The sequence below is a fragment of the Tremella mesenterica genome, assembly GCF_000271645.1.
Source record: "Tremella mesenterica DSM 1558 unplaced genomic scaffold TREMEscaffold_3, whole genome shotgun sequence".
NCBI lineage: Eukaryota > Fungi > Basidiomycota > Tremellomycetes > Tremellales > Tremellaceae > Tremella > Tremella mesenterica.
The window spans coordinates 1655686-1671882 of record NW_006711227.1 but is presented as its reverse complement, the minus strand read 5'-3'; the positions used below and the strand labels follow the sequence as shown (position 1 = coordinate 1671882).

General features: G+C 45.6%; 4 protein-coding genes across 4 annotated transcripts; 2 read left to right on the top strand and 2 right to left on the bottom strand.

The window, feature by feature from the left end:
- Positions 1-201: 201 nt before the first annotated feature.
- Positions 202-3285, top strand: TREMEDRAFT_28999 (uncharacterized protein; the record flags this gene model as incomplete). The annotated part of the gene is made up of 9 exons (XM_007003182.1): positions 202-496; positions 544-621; positions 669-801; positions 849-1192; positions 1242-1308; positions 1359-1540; positions 1589-1828; positions 1932-1989; positions 2142-3285. 9 exons carry the CDS (start codon positions 202-204, stop codon positions 3283-3285), a joined length of 2541 nt encoding a protein of 846 aa, XP_007003244.1.
- A 446-nt stretch (positions 3286-3731) lies between these two features.
- On the bottom strand, positions 3732-5198 carry TREMEDRAFT_68242 (uncharacterized protein; the record flags this gene model as incomplete). Its single annotated transcript, XM_007003654.1, has 4 exons — positions 3732-3921; positions 4374-4641; positions 4891-4965; positions 5066-5198. 4 exons carry the CDS (start codon positions 5196-5198, stop codon positions 3732-3734), a joined length of 666 nt encoding a protein of 221 aa, XP_007003716.1.
- Positions 5199-5720: 522 nt separating this feature from the next.
- On the top strand, positions 5721-8923 carry TREMEDRAFT_68241 (uncharacterized protein; the record flags this gene model as incomplete). The annotated part of the gene is made up of 10 exons (XM_007003653.1): positions 5721-5982; positions 6059-6123; positions 6175-6266; positions 6360-6623; positions 6669-6848; positions 6984-7184; positions 7257-7563; positions 7765-8033; positions 8205-8362; positions 8829-8923. 10 exons carry the CDS (start codon positions 5721-5723, stop codon positions 8921-8923), a joined length of 1893 nt encoding a protein of 630 aa, XP_007003715.1.
- A 6190-nt stretch (positions 8924-15113) lies between these two features.
- Positions 15114-16032, bottom strand: TREMEDRAFT_38419 (uncharacterized protein; the record flags this gene model as incomplete). The annotated part of the gene is made up of 3 exons (XM_007003259.1): positions 15895-16032; positions 15497-15844; positions 15114-15448 (listed from the first exon to the last, which is right to left on the bottom strand). Coding segments are annotated over exons 1-3 (762 nt in total), but the record flags the coding sequence as incomplete, so codon positions are not given.
- Between the last annotated feature and the right edge of the window lie 165 nt (positions 16033-16197).

Genomic DNA, 16197 nt, shown 5'->3' with positions numbered 1-16197 from the left:
AGTGCAAAGTGGGGGAGATATGACGTGGAGTTTGTTATCAATTCATGTGGCGGGCGGCCCGAGCGTCAATGTTAACCGACTCGTGCATGACATTCCTTCCAACAACATTTCCCCACATTTTATATACCTTACTACCTTCCTCCTACAAAGACACATTCAGCTTCTACCGCTGATACGTATAGCGATAGACTCGAAGAGAAGATGCCACCCAAGTTCGATCCCACAGCTCCAGAGGTACAAGCTCTCCTATCGCTCTTCACCAACCTCGGTCTCAACCAAAACTCCGCCACCGAGCTGGTCCGTCAGCCTAAAGCTGGTCAAGCTCTGAAAGGTCTCATCGAGGAGTTTCATCTCCAGGGCCAGACGTTCGATGAGAGGCAAGCGGCAGCACTGGTCAAGCTCAGTGCGGTAGGAGGTAAGCTGGGCCCGGCAGAGAAAGGGTACGTCCTTCAGAGAATAACAGGTGGTGAACTTCGATCACCAGATCAAGTTACTGGTGAGCTCCTTTCAGTGTTCCACTAGGTATCCAAGCTTATATCGCAGCTGCGGTCAAGTTTTTAGAAGGCAACCCGGAAGGTACACCAGTCAATGAAGAAGAATTTGACAAAGCGTGTGGCGTGGGTAAGTTTAACAACCTGAGGAGCCCAAAGGAGGCACTGATTTGGTAGGGGTCGACATAAATGTTGAACATCTACCTACTTTGTTGAAAGATTACATTTCAACTCTCTCCACACCACCGAAAGATTGGACGGGTATAGGACCACTCCTTGGAGGAATCAAAAACTCGACTTCAGATCTGAGGTAAGTTCATCAATGTCGCATGACAGGAATGTTGCGTTGAATCTCAGATGGGCAAACGTAGCAGACGTCAAATCATCTCTCGAGATCGTATTCACAGAGCTGTTTGGATCCAGAGAGGAGGCCAACAAAGCCCGAGCTGAGGCACAAGCTGCAGCTTCAAGGCCGAAGAAAGAGGTCAAAACCGCGATTCCCATACCTTCCGCAGAGGCCTCCAGCTCTACTATCCCAGCTATCCCCACCAACATCTTCAGAGAAGGATTCCTGAGTGAATTTCACAAAGTCGGAGGGAATCCTCAAATCGATCCAAGGCTGAAAGAGGAGCATCTGGAATGGACGAAAGGTATGGTGTACACTCGCTTCCCACCTGAACCAAATGGATTTCTGCATATAGGTACGTGACGTCTTCACACAGACAGACGGCAACAATGTCTGATACTCAGGTCACGTAAAAGCTATCATGGTGGATTTCGGATATGCAAAGTATCACGGTGGTCGATGTTATCTTCGGTGAGCGGGATCAGCTGCCTAGCTAATGTCTGTCCAGAGCTGACCGGAAGATATGACGACACAAATCCTGAAGCGGAAGAAGGTAGATTTTTCCAGTCCATCCTAGAGTCGGTCAGATGGCTGGGTTTTGAACCTTGGAAGATCACATATTCTTCGGATAATTTTGATCGGTTGTATGAACTCGCGATTGAGCTCATAAGGAGAGGGAAGGCATATGTTTGTACTTGCGATGGTGAGCGAGCATCAACGTGTGCATAGAAGAATGTTCGCTGACAGCCAGCCGAGAAGATCAAAGAGGATAGAGGAGGGGGACACGGTAATCCCGTGGCATGTGAACATCGCGAACGTCCCATTGCCGAATCCTTGGTAGAATTCGAACGGATGAAGAATGGCGAGTATCCAGAGAAGGGGGCTTGTCTGCGGATGAAAATGGATTTGAGCAGTGGTAACCCGTATATGTGGGATTCGGTCGCTTACAGGGTGAAGTATGCTCCGCATCACAGGACCGGGGATAAGTGGAGTGAGTGAAAGCCTTTTCTGATTGTTCTGGGACCCGGAGGAGTCTTTACCCCGACCTTTCTCCCGACCGTCTGTGACTAAAATTCGGACCACTGACCAGTTAGAAATTTATCCCACGTACGATTTCACTCATTGTCTCTGCGATTCGTTCGAGAATATCACGTGCGTGTCAATTCTGCATTGCTCCTCCCCTTTGAACTTCAATCCTGCGTTCTCTTTCCCATGGCATGGCTCATGCACACTGAGGCGATAGCTAGTCCATCTTGCACCGGCACCACCTCTCCTGTTCCCAATAGTCAAAAGCTGACATTCAGCCACTCCCTATGCACAGTCGAGTTCATTCCCGCCCGTGAATCCTACGAATGGCTCTGCGATGCTCTAACAGTTTACAAACCCAGGCAATACGAATTCGCTCGTCTCAATCTTCAAGGTACTTTCTTATCCAAACGCAAAATCGCCCGCCTCGTCACATGCGGTCTCGTACAAGGATGGGATGATCCTCGTCTTTACACACTCATAGCTCTTCGTCGTCGTGGAATACCTCCAGGAGCTTTATTATCCTTTGTATCCGAACTAGGAGTCACCAACATTCCCTCTACTACCGAGATCAAAAAGTTTGAATATGTCATTCGATCATACCTTGAAGATTCAGCTCCAAGATTAATGATGATCCTCAACCCTATAAAATTAATCATTGAAAATGTTCCATCCGATTACGACGTTCCCGTTCAAGTTCCTCTTCATCCTAAAATCCCATCGATGGGTAGTGTTGAAACTAGGTTCACAAAAGAAGTTTATATCGAAGCTGAAGATTTCCGTGTTGAAGATTCACCTGATTATTTCAGACTAGCTCCTGGAAAAGCCGTAGGATTATTCAAAGCTCCTTATCCTGTGATATGTACTTCGTACTCGACAAATGATATCGGTCAAGTGACGGAGATAAGATGTAATCTTCAATCAGAAGGAAAAATCCAAAAACCAAAAGCTTTCATTCAATGGGTCAACGCAAAAGATGCTGTGAAGATTGACGAAGTTCGTTATTTCCTTCCTTTATTCAAATCTGATCCTCCTCCAGCGGATTTCGAAGGTGATGTTAATCCGGATTCAATCAAGATTTACAAAGAAGCAATTATAGAACCTGCTTTCTATCAATTGGCAAAGAAAGCAATGTCGGATGCGAAGAAAGAAAGTGAAGAAAGGACTTTGAAAGCTTTGAAAGATTCGGCTGTATCTGAGATTCAAGCAGGAGATGGGGAGGAAGGTCCGAAGTTCACAGCGGAGAGTTTGGTAGGTATGGAGAATGTGAGATTTCAAGGTATGCGGATTGCGTATTTCGCTTTGGATAAAGATAGCAAGGTTGGATGTTTGGAAGGGGATGAAAAGGAAGGGAAGGAAGGAGATAAAATTATCTTGAATAGGATAGTGAGTTTGAAAGAGGATGCTGGGAAAAGTTCCTAGTCCTTATGGTGGGTGACTGCAGTTGAGTGAAGAAAAGGTTTTTGTGCATAGCATACATAGTACGAGTATTCCAATAGAAATGCATTATTGTCAATCATATAGTCCATCTTCAGATGATGTTCCTGGAGAAAAGGCATGTAGGGCAGTACTCAAGGGATATATATATGATCGCATGCAACTAATGACAGACACTGCGATGGAATATCTTTTAATACACTGTCTGTCCACTTCTAATCTTTGTTGTTTTCGCCTAGATGAAGTATTTAACATCTTCCCTTATCTGCTCATGCACGACTTCTCTCCTCTTTCCCCCAATCGTTGTTTCTTCACTTTAACCCGGTCCTTCACTCACATTCTTGATCCCTCTAACGAAATTCCAGAAGGAATGACTCAATAATCCCACTTGCTCCACACTGGTTCCATAGGAAGAATGGGAAGAGTACAAACTATGAAACAACCTCTTGGTCCACTTCCATCCCTCCATCGTACCCACTCACAACTTTTTGAACTGGGGGAGGTAATGGTGCACTGAACATTTCCGTTGATAGATTTTGATCTGATTGAGTGATTTGTTCGTTTTGAATAGGAGTGTCAAATGGAGTTGATTGGATGATTGAATCCCAAGGGTTTTGAAATCTGTAGGTTAGATATGATCATGGATCGTATCACTTCCTTTTCTACTTGCATTCTTGTAGATATCGTCACCATGATTGGGGTCCATAGTCACATTTGGATGTTGTCGCCTTGGATCCTGACGTCTTTGTAGGTGTTGAACACCGTCATGGGTTGTGACGTTTATGTAGATTGTGTCACCATCATGGGATCCGACATTTATGTAGATTGTGTCACCGTCATGGGATCCGACATTCACGTAGATGTGGCACAGCGTGTGAGGAGAATTGTAAGGGGTGAACCAACGAGGCAAGGGAGATAAGAACAGGAAGACAGACAAGGACCAGCATGAAGACATGGTGAAGAAGAGAGACAAGGGCAGGAAGAGCGACTATGACAAGAGGAAAGAAAGACGTGTGGTAGGATGACGTGAAGAGAATTAGGTAGAGAAGTCGATTACCAAAAGAATGACTCACCGAGTCACTTTGGGTTTTTCAATCAAAACATTCCTATACAATTTTTCCCATTGAACATTAGGAGGAGGATTTTCTCTTAATTCTTCTTCTTCATAATATGTATTCACATAATATCCAACTCGAACAAACTCTTTGTCTCTATATGAAGCAGTGATGATGATCACTGTAACCCCTAATATCTCCTCTGGTTCGAGAGAAGGAAGTAGATGATGAGCTGGAGCTGGGGCGGAAAAATCAAAAGCGTTGATTCCTGCTGGTATAGGACCGACTGCGAGTTAAATCAGATATCTTCTTTCTTCATCCTTTGTTGTATTTGCCTTCGACCGTTGTCACTTCCCACCATTCTCCAGAAGCTGACAGGGTCTCTTTCCTGACATTTCAAGGCCTCTCCCTAAGATCCAGGGGAAAGGGGATAATGCTGGGTATGATTAGAGATGGTTGAAAAGGCAAAAATGTGATGAGCACGATTTGGAAGTATCAGGTAGTTTTCGTACAAGGAAAGGAGAAGATACCTCACCCATACATGAATCCAACTCTTGATCATATTCCTCCGACTTTGCAGAACCAACATATATCAGTCTCCATTCTAGGTCTGAGACAATCAGCTCGGTCACAACGTACTCGGCTGAAGTAAGACAAAAGATCATACAGATATCGAGGCGGCAGGGCTCGAAGGACGGGAGATGACTCACCCTCCGCTAACGGAGCTATGGCTTCGAATTTGATGCGAAAGTTGTATTGCTCGTCGAAGCGTGCCGGATTGTTGAGCAGGGATATCTCTCGAATGTTTACCTTTACATGAGCCCCAATTTTTTTACCATTCATCCAACTGGATAGACTAGTGTAACAAGGTCGACTCACGATAGACTGTAAGGTGTAGGTACAAGTCGGATAGAAGGGAAGGCCTCGTCAGCTCTTGTCATATCGCTTTCATCGCCAGGAAGCTCACCATTGCAAACGGGTTGAATGGAGGGTCAGGGATATTTATCAGTTGACCACTGGTCCTGCCTGATGGGCCGTAGTACAAGTTTTCAGCTTGAGAGGAAGCGGATTGATGACGAGGAGAGGAGGAAGAGAAGGAAGGTGAGGTGAGATCGACATATGGACGCGACTGAACGCGAGTGGACCTCCACTCCACCCCCACACATGACGTGGATTTACCCCACTCTCACCTTATCACCACAGACCACGACTAGGAATTTCCTCTCCCTTCTCCATCATATGCACCATATCTTACAGACAGCTGGCAACATTCCATACAGACTCGTCAGGTCTCATGTCTTGGCACAACTAGAGAAGTCCACCAAGAACTTCGTAATCTCGTCAAGGTATCACAGCCAACACACGATGACCGCTTCCCATACCATCGACCTTCCAGGGGGTATACCACGGGATCACAAGCCCCATACGGAGAGTACAACCACCATTCTCGTTCCAACTGCCCAAACGGCCTTCCTTAACCCTGTACAGCAGTATAATCGAGATCTGAGTGTGGCAGTCATCCGGACGTTCAATGAGACACGATCGGAGGAACTGCGGAATCGTTGGAGAGCGAAGCAGGACAAGGGCGGAGGCAGGCGGAGGAAACAGAAACAGCCTGATGAAGACGGTAAATCGCCAATTGAGAATGGGAATCATGGTCAGTTTGAGCAGCATCCGTTTAGGCTTTTATAGCTCATTATCAGCTGGCGATTCAGAGCATAAAGCGGATGCCGAAGTGCCTAGACCGGGCCCTTCACGTTTTCGAGAAGTGAGTTCAGGCTTGACCATTTGAACATCGGCGCGGCTGACTGTGTCGTAGGCATTCAGGACACCTCAAATCACCATACTGGAAGCATTATCAGCCACGGGCTTGAGATCGATACGTTATGCAAAGGAGATAGATAATGTCAAGTGAGCTTTTTACTTTACTTTACTTTACAACCTTCCAACCATATCAGCCACCAAATTCGACGTAGCGATGACGGTCACGAGGCTGAGCTGCAGGTTAGTATTAGCAAATGATCTCTCTCCTTCTGCATGCGAAGCAATGAAAATGAATGTTCGATATAACAGTGTTGGTGAAGACGACCCAGACTCAGGACCTTCAGTGTCTACCTCGGAACAAGAAACTTCACTACCTGTCGAGGAAGTCCAACCGATCATTTCTGAAGAGGAGGCCATGAATGGTGCATCTGCACATTCTGAATATTCTTATGGTAGGAGATTCAACTGTAAAGGTAGAGTAAGGGTGAATCAAGGAGATGCTTGGTATGTGTGTCTCAGAAGATCTCACCGACATTTATCTGACGTTAGTGCATTCATGTATCAACAACGAGCGGATAATAGACGGATAGAGGTGGTGGATCTTGATCCATACGGTACTGCAGTGCCTTTCATCGATGCCGCAATCAACTGCGTGGCAGACGGAGGACTATTGTGTGTGACGTGTACGGACATGGCGGTGTTGGCGGGGTCACACTATCCGGAGAAGTGGTGAGTTGTGACGCATCTCTTCGTCTAAGGTATCATCCAAGTCTATGGGGCATTTAGCCCAATTGTGCGTAGCCTTGGTCTTCAATTCGAAAACAAGCCTTAGGCAGGATGATGTGCGGTACGCTGAAAGTGTAGTTTCTCCAATTACGGAGGTGTCAGTGTCAACGCGGAATATTCTCACGAAGTTGCCCTTCGTCTCATGCTCAACTCTCTGGCAACAACAGCCGGAAGGTACGGCAAATACATCGTCCCTCTTCTTTCCCTTTCCATCGATTTTTACTGTCGTGTTTTCATCCGTGTTCACAATGGTGCAGAGAAAGTCAAATACCTCTCCAGGTGGGTCCACATAATTTAGTTCATCCCTCTCTCACTTATTATCACAATTCAGGTCTAAGAGTTGACAAACAGTCAAACGGGTATCACGTACAGTTGCTCGTATTGTCACAGCTTCCTCATCCAACCCTTTGGCCGTACCGCCGTTCGTGAGAATAAGAAAGGTGGTACATATGATGTGCACAAAGCTGCTGTGGGGCCAGTCGGTGAAGGTAGTAAATGTGAAGAATGCGGTTCGACGATGCATGTGGGAGGACCCATGTGGCTCGGGCCATTACATGATACTGAGTTTGTGGGAAGGGTGTTGAAGGGTATTGAAGGGGATAAAGAACATTATGGGACTTGGTCGAGGATGTGGGGAATGTTGACAATCGCACAGAATGTGAGTCTATTCGAGGTCTTGTTTGTAGAACCTGGTTATCGTTTCCATTAGTCTGAATCCCCCTTTTCGACAATCAGACTGTCGGCTCTAGCTAAGTAATCGTCTACTCCAATTATATGGTCTGGGACATGCAGGACGACAGCTGGCTACCTCGCCATCAGGATGTTGGGGAAAGTGTCAGAATGCTCAGCTGACTCTAAGGAAATATCCGATCCTTTTTACTTCACCTCCAACAAGATCCACGGAGCCTTACACGCAATCAGCTCTCCTTCCTCTCAAGTCATCTCAGCGTTACTCAATGCAAACTACAGAGTATCCCGTTCTCATGCTTCGCAAGGTAGTATCAAAACGGACGCTCCTAGAAGTTTCATCTATGATATCGTCAGGGAACATATCAAGAAGGTGCCTGTCAGAATGGACAAAGTCCCGGAAGATAGTCCAGCACGGAAATTAATAGAGAAGGAGATCACGTGAGTATTTCTATTGCCCGCCCTTTGTCTCTATCAAAACCTACAATCTTCCCTTGACCTTTTGCTGCTACTTCCTCTTACACAGGGCTGTTCATATGTATTTGAAGATCAAGTGAGCGGAGATGGGATGAATAATCGTGATGCGCGGAAATTCTTCATACTGATTGACAGTCACAAAATCGACTTCACACCCCATCCTGATGTAGCCAAATTTGAGAGAGGTGAAAAGGTCGTCTTCTATCAAGTCAACCCTACACCCCATTGGGGTCCAGGATCAAGGGCTAAAACTGTCATAGGACAGAAACGTAAATCCGATGAGGCTGTCAATGGTGAGTTGGAAGAAGGAGAGGCTAAAGTCGTCAAGATGGAAGAGGAGACAGTAGTCAAGGAAAACTGACTAATGCATAACGATGTCATCTTTCTGACTGACTGCTGATAAGTGTCAGCTGCTCATCTTTCCTTGATGACTTACTTTTTGATTCGGAAGAAAATTCGAATATTTCACTGATTTGACGGTTTCACATTTCAAGGACAATACACTAATAGAAACTGGTTACATGAGACACGTTCCACGAATTATCAATTACATAAGTCTACACACATACTCACAACCCGTTTACTTCTCATCATATTTTGTCGTTACAGATTGCGGAGCATCAACTGAATAAACCCTTTCGTTTCCATACCTTCCATTCCGTCGTAAGAAACTCGAAAACATCTTTCTTGGAGAGAACTTTCCAAAAGGTGATTGTCTGGGAGTATGTAATATTTTACTAGAAGGAACTGGACTAGAAGGATTTAGGTTCGATAATCCTAATGCGTTCAACCATCCACTCGACGACGAATCGGATGTTTTCCAATCTTCATTCGGCGTTTCATGGATATTCTGATCTCGGGTGCCCTCCGGTATGAGGTTTAAATCATTTGAAGAGTTTAAATCGGTCGATCCGAAAGTACGGTCTGACATACCAGAGTCGAACGAATGGGATATGGTTGAAGTTGATTGTCGAGCGGGATGAGGATAAGGTATGAATATATTTCTTTCACCTTCTCTTGTCTCCCCTACACTTTTCCCTGTATGCCCATTTTGACTTCCATTTCCTCTCTTTATCCCTTCTCCTTTGACTTCTCCTTGTTCGTTTCCGTTCCCTTCTTCATTCTCATATCCCAATCCTATTCCTTGTCCTTGTCCTTCGTTCCAAGTGGGTTTTAAGACCGGTACACCTCCTATCATATCTTCTGAAGTGGGAAGTTTGACAAGTCCGAAATACGAAACCGTTCTTCTTACTTTATCCACAGCCCCACTTCCTCTAACAGGCAAAGAAACAGGTCGGTTTCCGTTCAGAATGGTTGTATATTCCGTAGGTGGAGTTTGTGGGATCCAAGAATCTCTTCCATCTTCTAATTTCTCCCACGTACTTTGAAGGGGGTGAGGAGGACGTAAACTGGAAGTCGTATATTCGCTTCGAGAAGAATCTACCAACCAAGCGAGTAGTCTTTGACTGAATGGATGGGATTCGGTATGCTAAGGATATCAGTTTCGTGTGATATTTCTCTCTTTAAGTGATATCTTGTCTTTCTCTCAAGAATGGGACTTAGAATACGGTGTTCAACAGGATGAAATTGGATGAGAACTCGACGCGTGAAAAGAAGGAGAAGGAGAAGGAAAATATGGAGAAGGAGGAGAAGGAAAAGAAGGAGAAAAGGAGACGTGTACTCATTTACACTCACCTCTCGTCCATCTGGATTATGTCGAAGATAAGTAGGTCCAATGAATTTTCTACGTCTTCGGAGATAAAGGAAAGATAAAAATATGATCAAACTTAATGCCGCTAATACACCTAGGGTTATAGCTACTAATTTTGGCACGTCCACTGTATCATTAGTTCAACTTCCTTCCTTCCACATTCACTATCTCTACCAAGCAATGTCCTCGTAGCTGGACAAACACGAACTGACCGTTCAAGATGGTCTATGTTTATCCCTGAACCACAAATGGAGCTGCGGCTGAGACGAGCCAAAACGATTAGACGGAGACGAGAAGCTTTTGGAGAACGCGGGTAATACGACAGAGGAAAGAACTCACAAGAAGGTCCAGGTATGGTCCCAATGACAGGTGCATTGGTATTACTCGTGGAAACGCTAGACGATGGCTTTTTCGATCCGCTTGTGATTTTCGTCCCACTGGACGACAGGGAGCTGAGAGAGGTTGGAGTCTGAGCAGAGGAAGGAGAAGAGAAGATGGGTAATGATAAAGTGGGAGATAGGGATGAAGATGTCTGGGCAGGTAAGTTTGCCGGAGGGGAAGAATCGGACGGAGGTGAATCGGACAGAAGGGAAGGCGAGGAAGTAAGAGACGAATCTGTGGAAGATGTCAGATTAGAAGAAGAAACAGACGGGGTAGGGGAAGCAGATGTCGGAGTGGTAGATTTGGAAGTTTTGGATGTTTGAGAAGTTTGGGAAGTGGGTGTGGAAGGTTTTGACGAGTGAGGAGAGGAAGATTGACCACAACTTCCGGAAGCTAATCATCAACATCTTCCGTCATCTTATCGACTTCCAAGAACGGGACAGCAACAGGTAACTTAGACAGGTATGGTGGGATACTCACCGACAACTTGAGGTTCTGATCATCAGCATTAAATCTATCGCAACACCCATCAACTCGTCACGCCGAATGCCCTGGCAGTCGAATCGACAGTCCATCCGAATATCATCTCATATCAGATCCAGCAGCTGAGAAAGTGTACTTGAGACGGAGGAAACGAAAAGTTGAGGTGGGTTAATGAAACTCAGATTTACCTGAATATTCCAAATTACCAGAATTATCCTGTACTACAAAAGTCAGGTCTGATCCTTCAGGTTGGTCAACAGTCCATTCCATTGATGTATCACTGGTCGAAGGCCATGATTCTCTATTTTCATTAGTAAGTAGAATTCTGAGTTTCTTTTCCCCTTTCCTCCCTGGTACAATCTTCACCTCTACATCTCTATCTCACCCGCCATTCTAGTTGACTCTTTCTGACCTCTCCTCTCGGGTTTCACACCCTTATCCAGTGAGGCATCAACAAGACACAAGACAGTACGTCTCCAATGGCAAACGAAAGTGAAAATCAGAAGAAACTTACAATGCAGGTGCATTATCCACTCCACTTTGAATGATCCATACGGAAAATGGTGCCGAACCAGACCATGTTATCTCTGCCTTTTCACACTTCACATTAGTCTCTCATTATGATCATGACTTCGACTTTCAACCTCATCCTTCCCTCCCACTTCACGGTATCAGATGCATGAGACCCGATTGGACTTCAGAAACTCTAATGAATGAACTTACGGCTTTCAAGGGTGGAAGGGAAATATGTTCGATAACGTCTTTCTCTACTACCAACATTTTCTCTTCATCAATTACGAAATTCCCAATTCTGGATCTCTTGTCTAGTCAGAATAACCGTTACTGAACTACACCTCTTGGAGGGCTATTGACCTAGACAGACTTGTTCCGTAGCTGAGTCAGTAAAAGAAAAGCTCAGAGTTAGTGACATTGGAGGAAGGTGATATTTCCAGCATGCGCGATTCCCATGCTGCCATCTTTGAAACATGTCAAACCGCGAGAACCAATTCCGATTCTGCCGCAATACGTAACATACGACGAAGACAAAGACAAAGGAACAAAGGGACAGGGGATCGAAGGTATCCATGAAACCGACCCAAAAAGTGGTGGAAGGAGGTTGCGTGTGGTAAAGGACCTCAAAGTGGGATCTTGAAATGGAGGCTTGGAGTCGTGGGAATAAAGGTTGAATGGTGGATGATTACGTGGGACAAAACCATCAGATACTCAATATGATCTGATTTGATATATCCAATGTCAGGACTTACGAATATTTTGAGATGTATGAATCGTCTCAGAGAAGAAGGAGCACAATTCAATATGGTGATATACAATATGATACTGTAGGACAATCATCAGGAAAGGCAAAGATGAAAGTGGTGCCTATGGAAGTAATATGATTGTGGGATGAATGTGATATGAATGTGAAATGGATTCATGTATTATGAGTACTTGTGGTACCGTGTTACAACATTCAGCTGTGTCCTGCACATGTCTGATCATGAGATGATCCCCTTCCATTCCATTCTTCCTAGTTGAAACCCTGACATGATGGTTTTTTTCTCTTATCAATGTCGCATCCAACTCTCATCCGTCAATGCCGCACTGAGCGGTACATCCCTCATCGTTCTCGACGTTTGTATTGTCTTCGTTGTTTGACGTTTGGATGATTGCCATTCCAGATCATCCATAAGGTTGAAATCACGACTAGTCGGTCTGGTTTCTGGAACAGAAAATGTTGTCTCTCTTCTTGTCTCATCTCCATCACCATCATATCCTCTTTCCGCCGTGAAAATCCCGGTAGGTGCTTCGGAGAAACGCATGTCTCTCGTCAGGGCAGTGACGGTCGAAGGTGCACCTGTCCTTCTTGATCGACTCGAAGGACTATGAGAAACGTTGGAATGGAAAATCATACTTGATGGTGCTGCACTCGGTAAATTTGAATGTGGTGCGTTGGTTTTATAAGTCGGAAGTAGTGATCTGGGGGAACCATATGGAAGAGAAGTTGGAGATTCGTTTATAGGAGTAAGTGTTTTACGTTCTAAAGTCATCTTTGGAATTTGTAATCGATCCAATGTGGGAGGTAACATGGAACCTAATGATGATATGGAATTCCTCTCGGAGGAATTATCTTCTACTCCTTGTTCATGTGTGTAAGCGATTGTGGAGTTGAAACTTTCTCTTTGATCATAATTCTGAAAAGAATCATTTCGTGCATGTCGATTATCAGGGAGAAGAGCTGCAGTGTCCGGTAGGGCTGGCATGTTTACCACAGACGGAGAAGATTCAGGGTCGGTGGTAGAGTTGGAAAAATACGATCGAGTGGCGAATCCATGTATTGGTGAAGCGCCCGGTGGACGATAAGCGAAAAAGCCTTGTTGTTCGCTATTGCCTGATAATCGACGACCGAGAGTCGGAGACTCGGTCATATAGGGTTGATGAGTGTGCGCATGGGCTTCAACAGAAGCGATAGATGTTTCTGGTGTTGGAGGTCGAGATTTCTCACTAGGTAATGGATAAGGTATAGGAGTCAGTGAATTATCAGATACCCATGTGGTCAAACCGGATTGAGCTTTTCTCCATCGATCCTATTTGTCAATCTCCATAAAATGCAATAATGTTGATAGATAGACTTACGGAACCTTGTCGTCGTCGTCTTCGAGAACAGTAGATGATACTGACAACAAACCCAAGAGCTGAAACGAGTGATACAATCCCAATAGCGAGACCTGCGATCTTGCCTCCGTTGACTGATTATTAGATATGATGAATCCCGTGCATGAACCAACTCACTGGATGATGATGGCTTGTTACTTTGAGCAGACTCAGGATCTCCGGCTTCTTAGCGTAAGCGAGGAAAAACAAGATCGTGAAGGTAGCGAGAACTCACCGGTCACCGGTACCCCAGCTACGACACTGGTCGATCCGGATATGGTGAGTGTCTCACTGATCATTCCACTTGACCAGGATCCGGAAGGCATACTGACAAGCGATATCGTCATAGATCGACTGCTCGAAGAGGTCGTATCACCAGAGCCGGAAGAGGGAAGAGCTAGAACTGGTCCACTACCACTGAATACGCCAGGTAAACTGACACTGGAACTTGAAATTGAACTTGAAGCAGGATTGGACACAACACTGGGGGTTGGTGTGCTGGTGGGAGTAGATGTTGGAGGTGCTGGTTGGGGTTGAGTCGTTGTAGAGCTCGAGATTGGAGATGATGTAGGCGCAGGTTCGTGAGAAGTAGGCGCAGGTGCAGGTGCAGTGGACGGTGGGGGTGCAGGAGGAGTCGTTGTTGTACTTGGAGCAGGACAGGAACCTTGTCCTTTTCATCAGTCTGGATAAAGGTAGTTAAAGGATTTTCTTACGTACCAATGGTCCGAGGATCCGAATAAACCGTTTGACCGGTTTGATCTTGCAATGCAAATGTGACTGAAGAGCCTACAGGGATGTTCACTACCCATACCATAGCCGCAGCGCTTACTACCCCGAAATCCTCACTATTCGATTAGTCATGATCCAAAAGTTGGCGAGAAAGACTGACAGAGGAGTGGCATTATCTTGACCTGACTGAATAACCCAAACATGATAAGGACCCGTACCACCTGTCCATGTTATAGCCACTGGTTGACACTGGTATGTCAGCCTTCAGGTAAACCGCCAAACGTTAGCTCGCCGACTTACTCCTGGTAGGTCGGGCACACTGATTTGGGCGCTCGCTAGTACTTTCCTCGGTCCTAAGCCCCACAACAACAAAGTGATTGCCCATGAGACCCAGAACATGTCGGTAGTGGGTTGTCCGATATCCTGATGAAGAGAGAAAGAATAGTAAGATAATCTCGTCACCTTCCAACCCACGACGATTCAGCAAGTCAACAAAGTGGTCAGCTCTCACAAACTGCCGATCATCCCACCCCTCATTCAGATACCGGGGATACCCTCGGCCGATCAAGTCAGCGTGAGAAGGTTCTCAGGATGTCCCTTTGTAGCCTAAATGCATCTTGTCAAGTGGTGGTAGGAGGATGAAACTGGTGTCAAAGGGACCTTTCCGGGCTAACCATGCGGTCAAAATGGTCAGACGAAAAAAGAAGGATTTGAGAGAAAAAAGAGAAGAAAACAAAAGTCGGAAGTAAAGGTATGAAGTGGCAATCGAGAATTGTATCAAAGGTGCTGCTAAAGGCAGGAGTTTGCATTGAAGATGGTAAAGATGTTAAAGCGTCGCCATGCCAAATGGATTACGATTATGGTTTTGATCATGATGAGATTGATGAAGAATCTGATAATCGACTTGTAATCTCTTGTCTTCTCACCTGAATGCCGTCCAAGATACCCCTGGTGATATCCCGCCAAACGGTGGATGATGTCGTTTGTAGATACCTTTGTAATAAGGGGAATTCTTCAAGATCCTGTGTTATTCCTTCGCCGACCTCGGACCCGTTGACAGGATTGGTATTAGGAACATCACCCTTGGATGCTGCATCCAAAAGGCTCACAAGCACAGTATCGATAGGCACCCGACCAAGGAAAGGGAGTTCATTTCGATGAGCCATATCCTCTCCTCCGCCGCGGCCGAAACAATCGTTGATTTCTCCGCAACAAGGACAGACGTAACCTGACATGTTTTCCACTAATCCTAATACTGGAAGAGCGAGTTTTTTGGTGAAAGATAAGGATTTGATAGTGTCATTCAGGGCCGTGGTTTGAGGAGTGGTGATGAGTATGGACGAAGGTGTGGTTGGTCGAGAAAGGTTGGGACTGAAAAGAGGGTGTAAGTGCGTCATAAGAGATATGTGTTCGTCTGATGTGCCTATGATTGTCAGCGTAGCCAGTAAGAGGAGAATTGGATGATACGAACCGGGAGGAGTGTCAATGACCAAATAATCCAAATCTCCCCATCGAACCTCTGAGAGAAATTGACGGATCATCCCATCTTTCTTGGGTCCTCGCCAGACAACGCTATCCCCTCTATCCTTGAGCAAAAAGGCAATACTCATGACACCCAATCGTCGGCCTTGATCAACATACACCGGAACCCAGCCGGCCGAGGACTGATGCACAGTGGCTGTTGGAACGTCGAGACCGACCATGCGAGGTATCGAAGGACCGGTGAGATCTAGGTCAAGAAGGCCGACTCTGGTCGTGGGAGTCAGAGAGAGTAGAGACAGAGCGAGCTGAACAGAGGATGATGATTTACCGACCCCACCTGATAAGATCAGCAATAGCACGGGAGTGAGGAAGGGGTTGGGGACATACCTTTTCCGGACAACACGATGATTATATTCTTCACAGATGACAGTCTAAGTGATACAGGTGTTTCAATGGTGTTTGTCATGATGTCTATGCAAGCTCTTTCCTCTACCACCACCACCTATAAGTGTATACTACTTTGTCTTTTGTATGACCGAGGTTTCTGCGATTTCTGACCAAGCGAAAGATGAGTTTGGGTGGCAAAAGATCAAGCACGTGGGGTGACGTTATTAGATACCCCCACTTTGCGTCTCACCTCGCTCACGATATCACCTATTGTTTTCATTTTCCTCAACTTTTCTCTTTCAC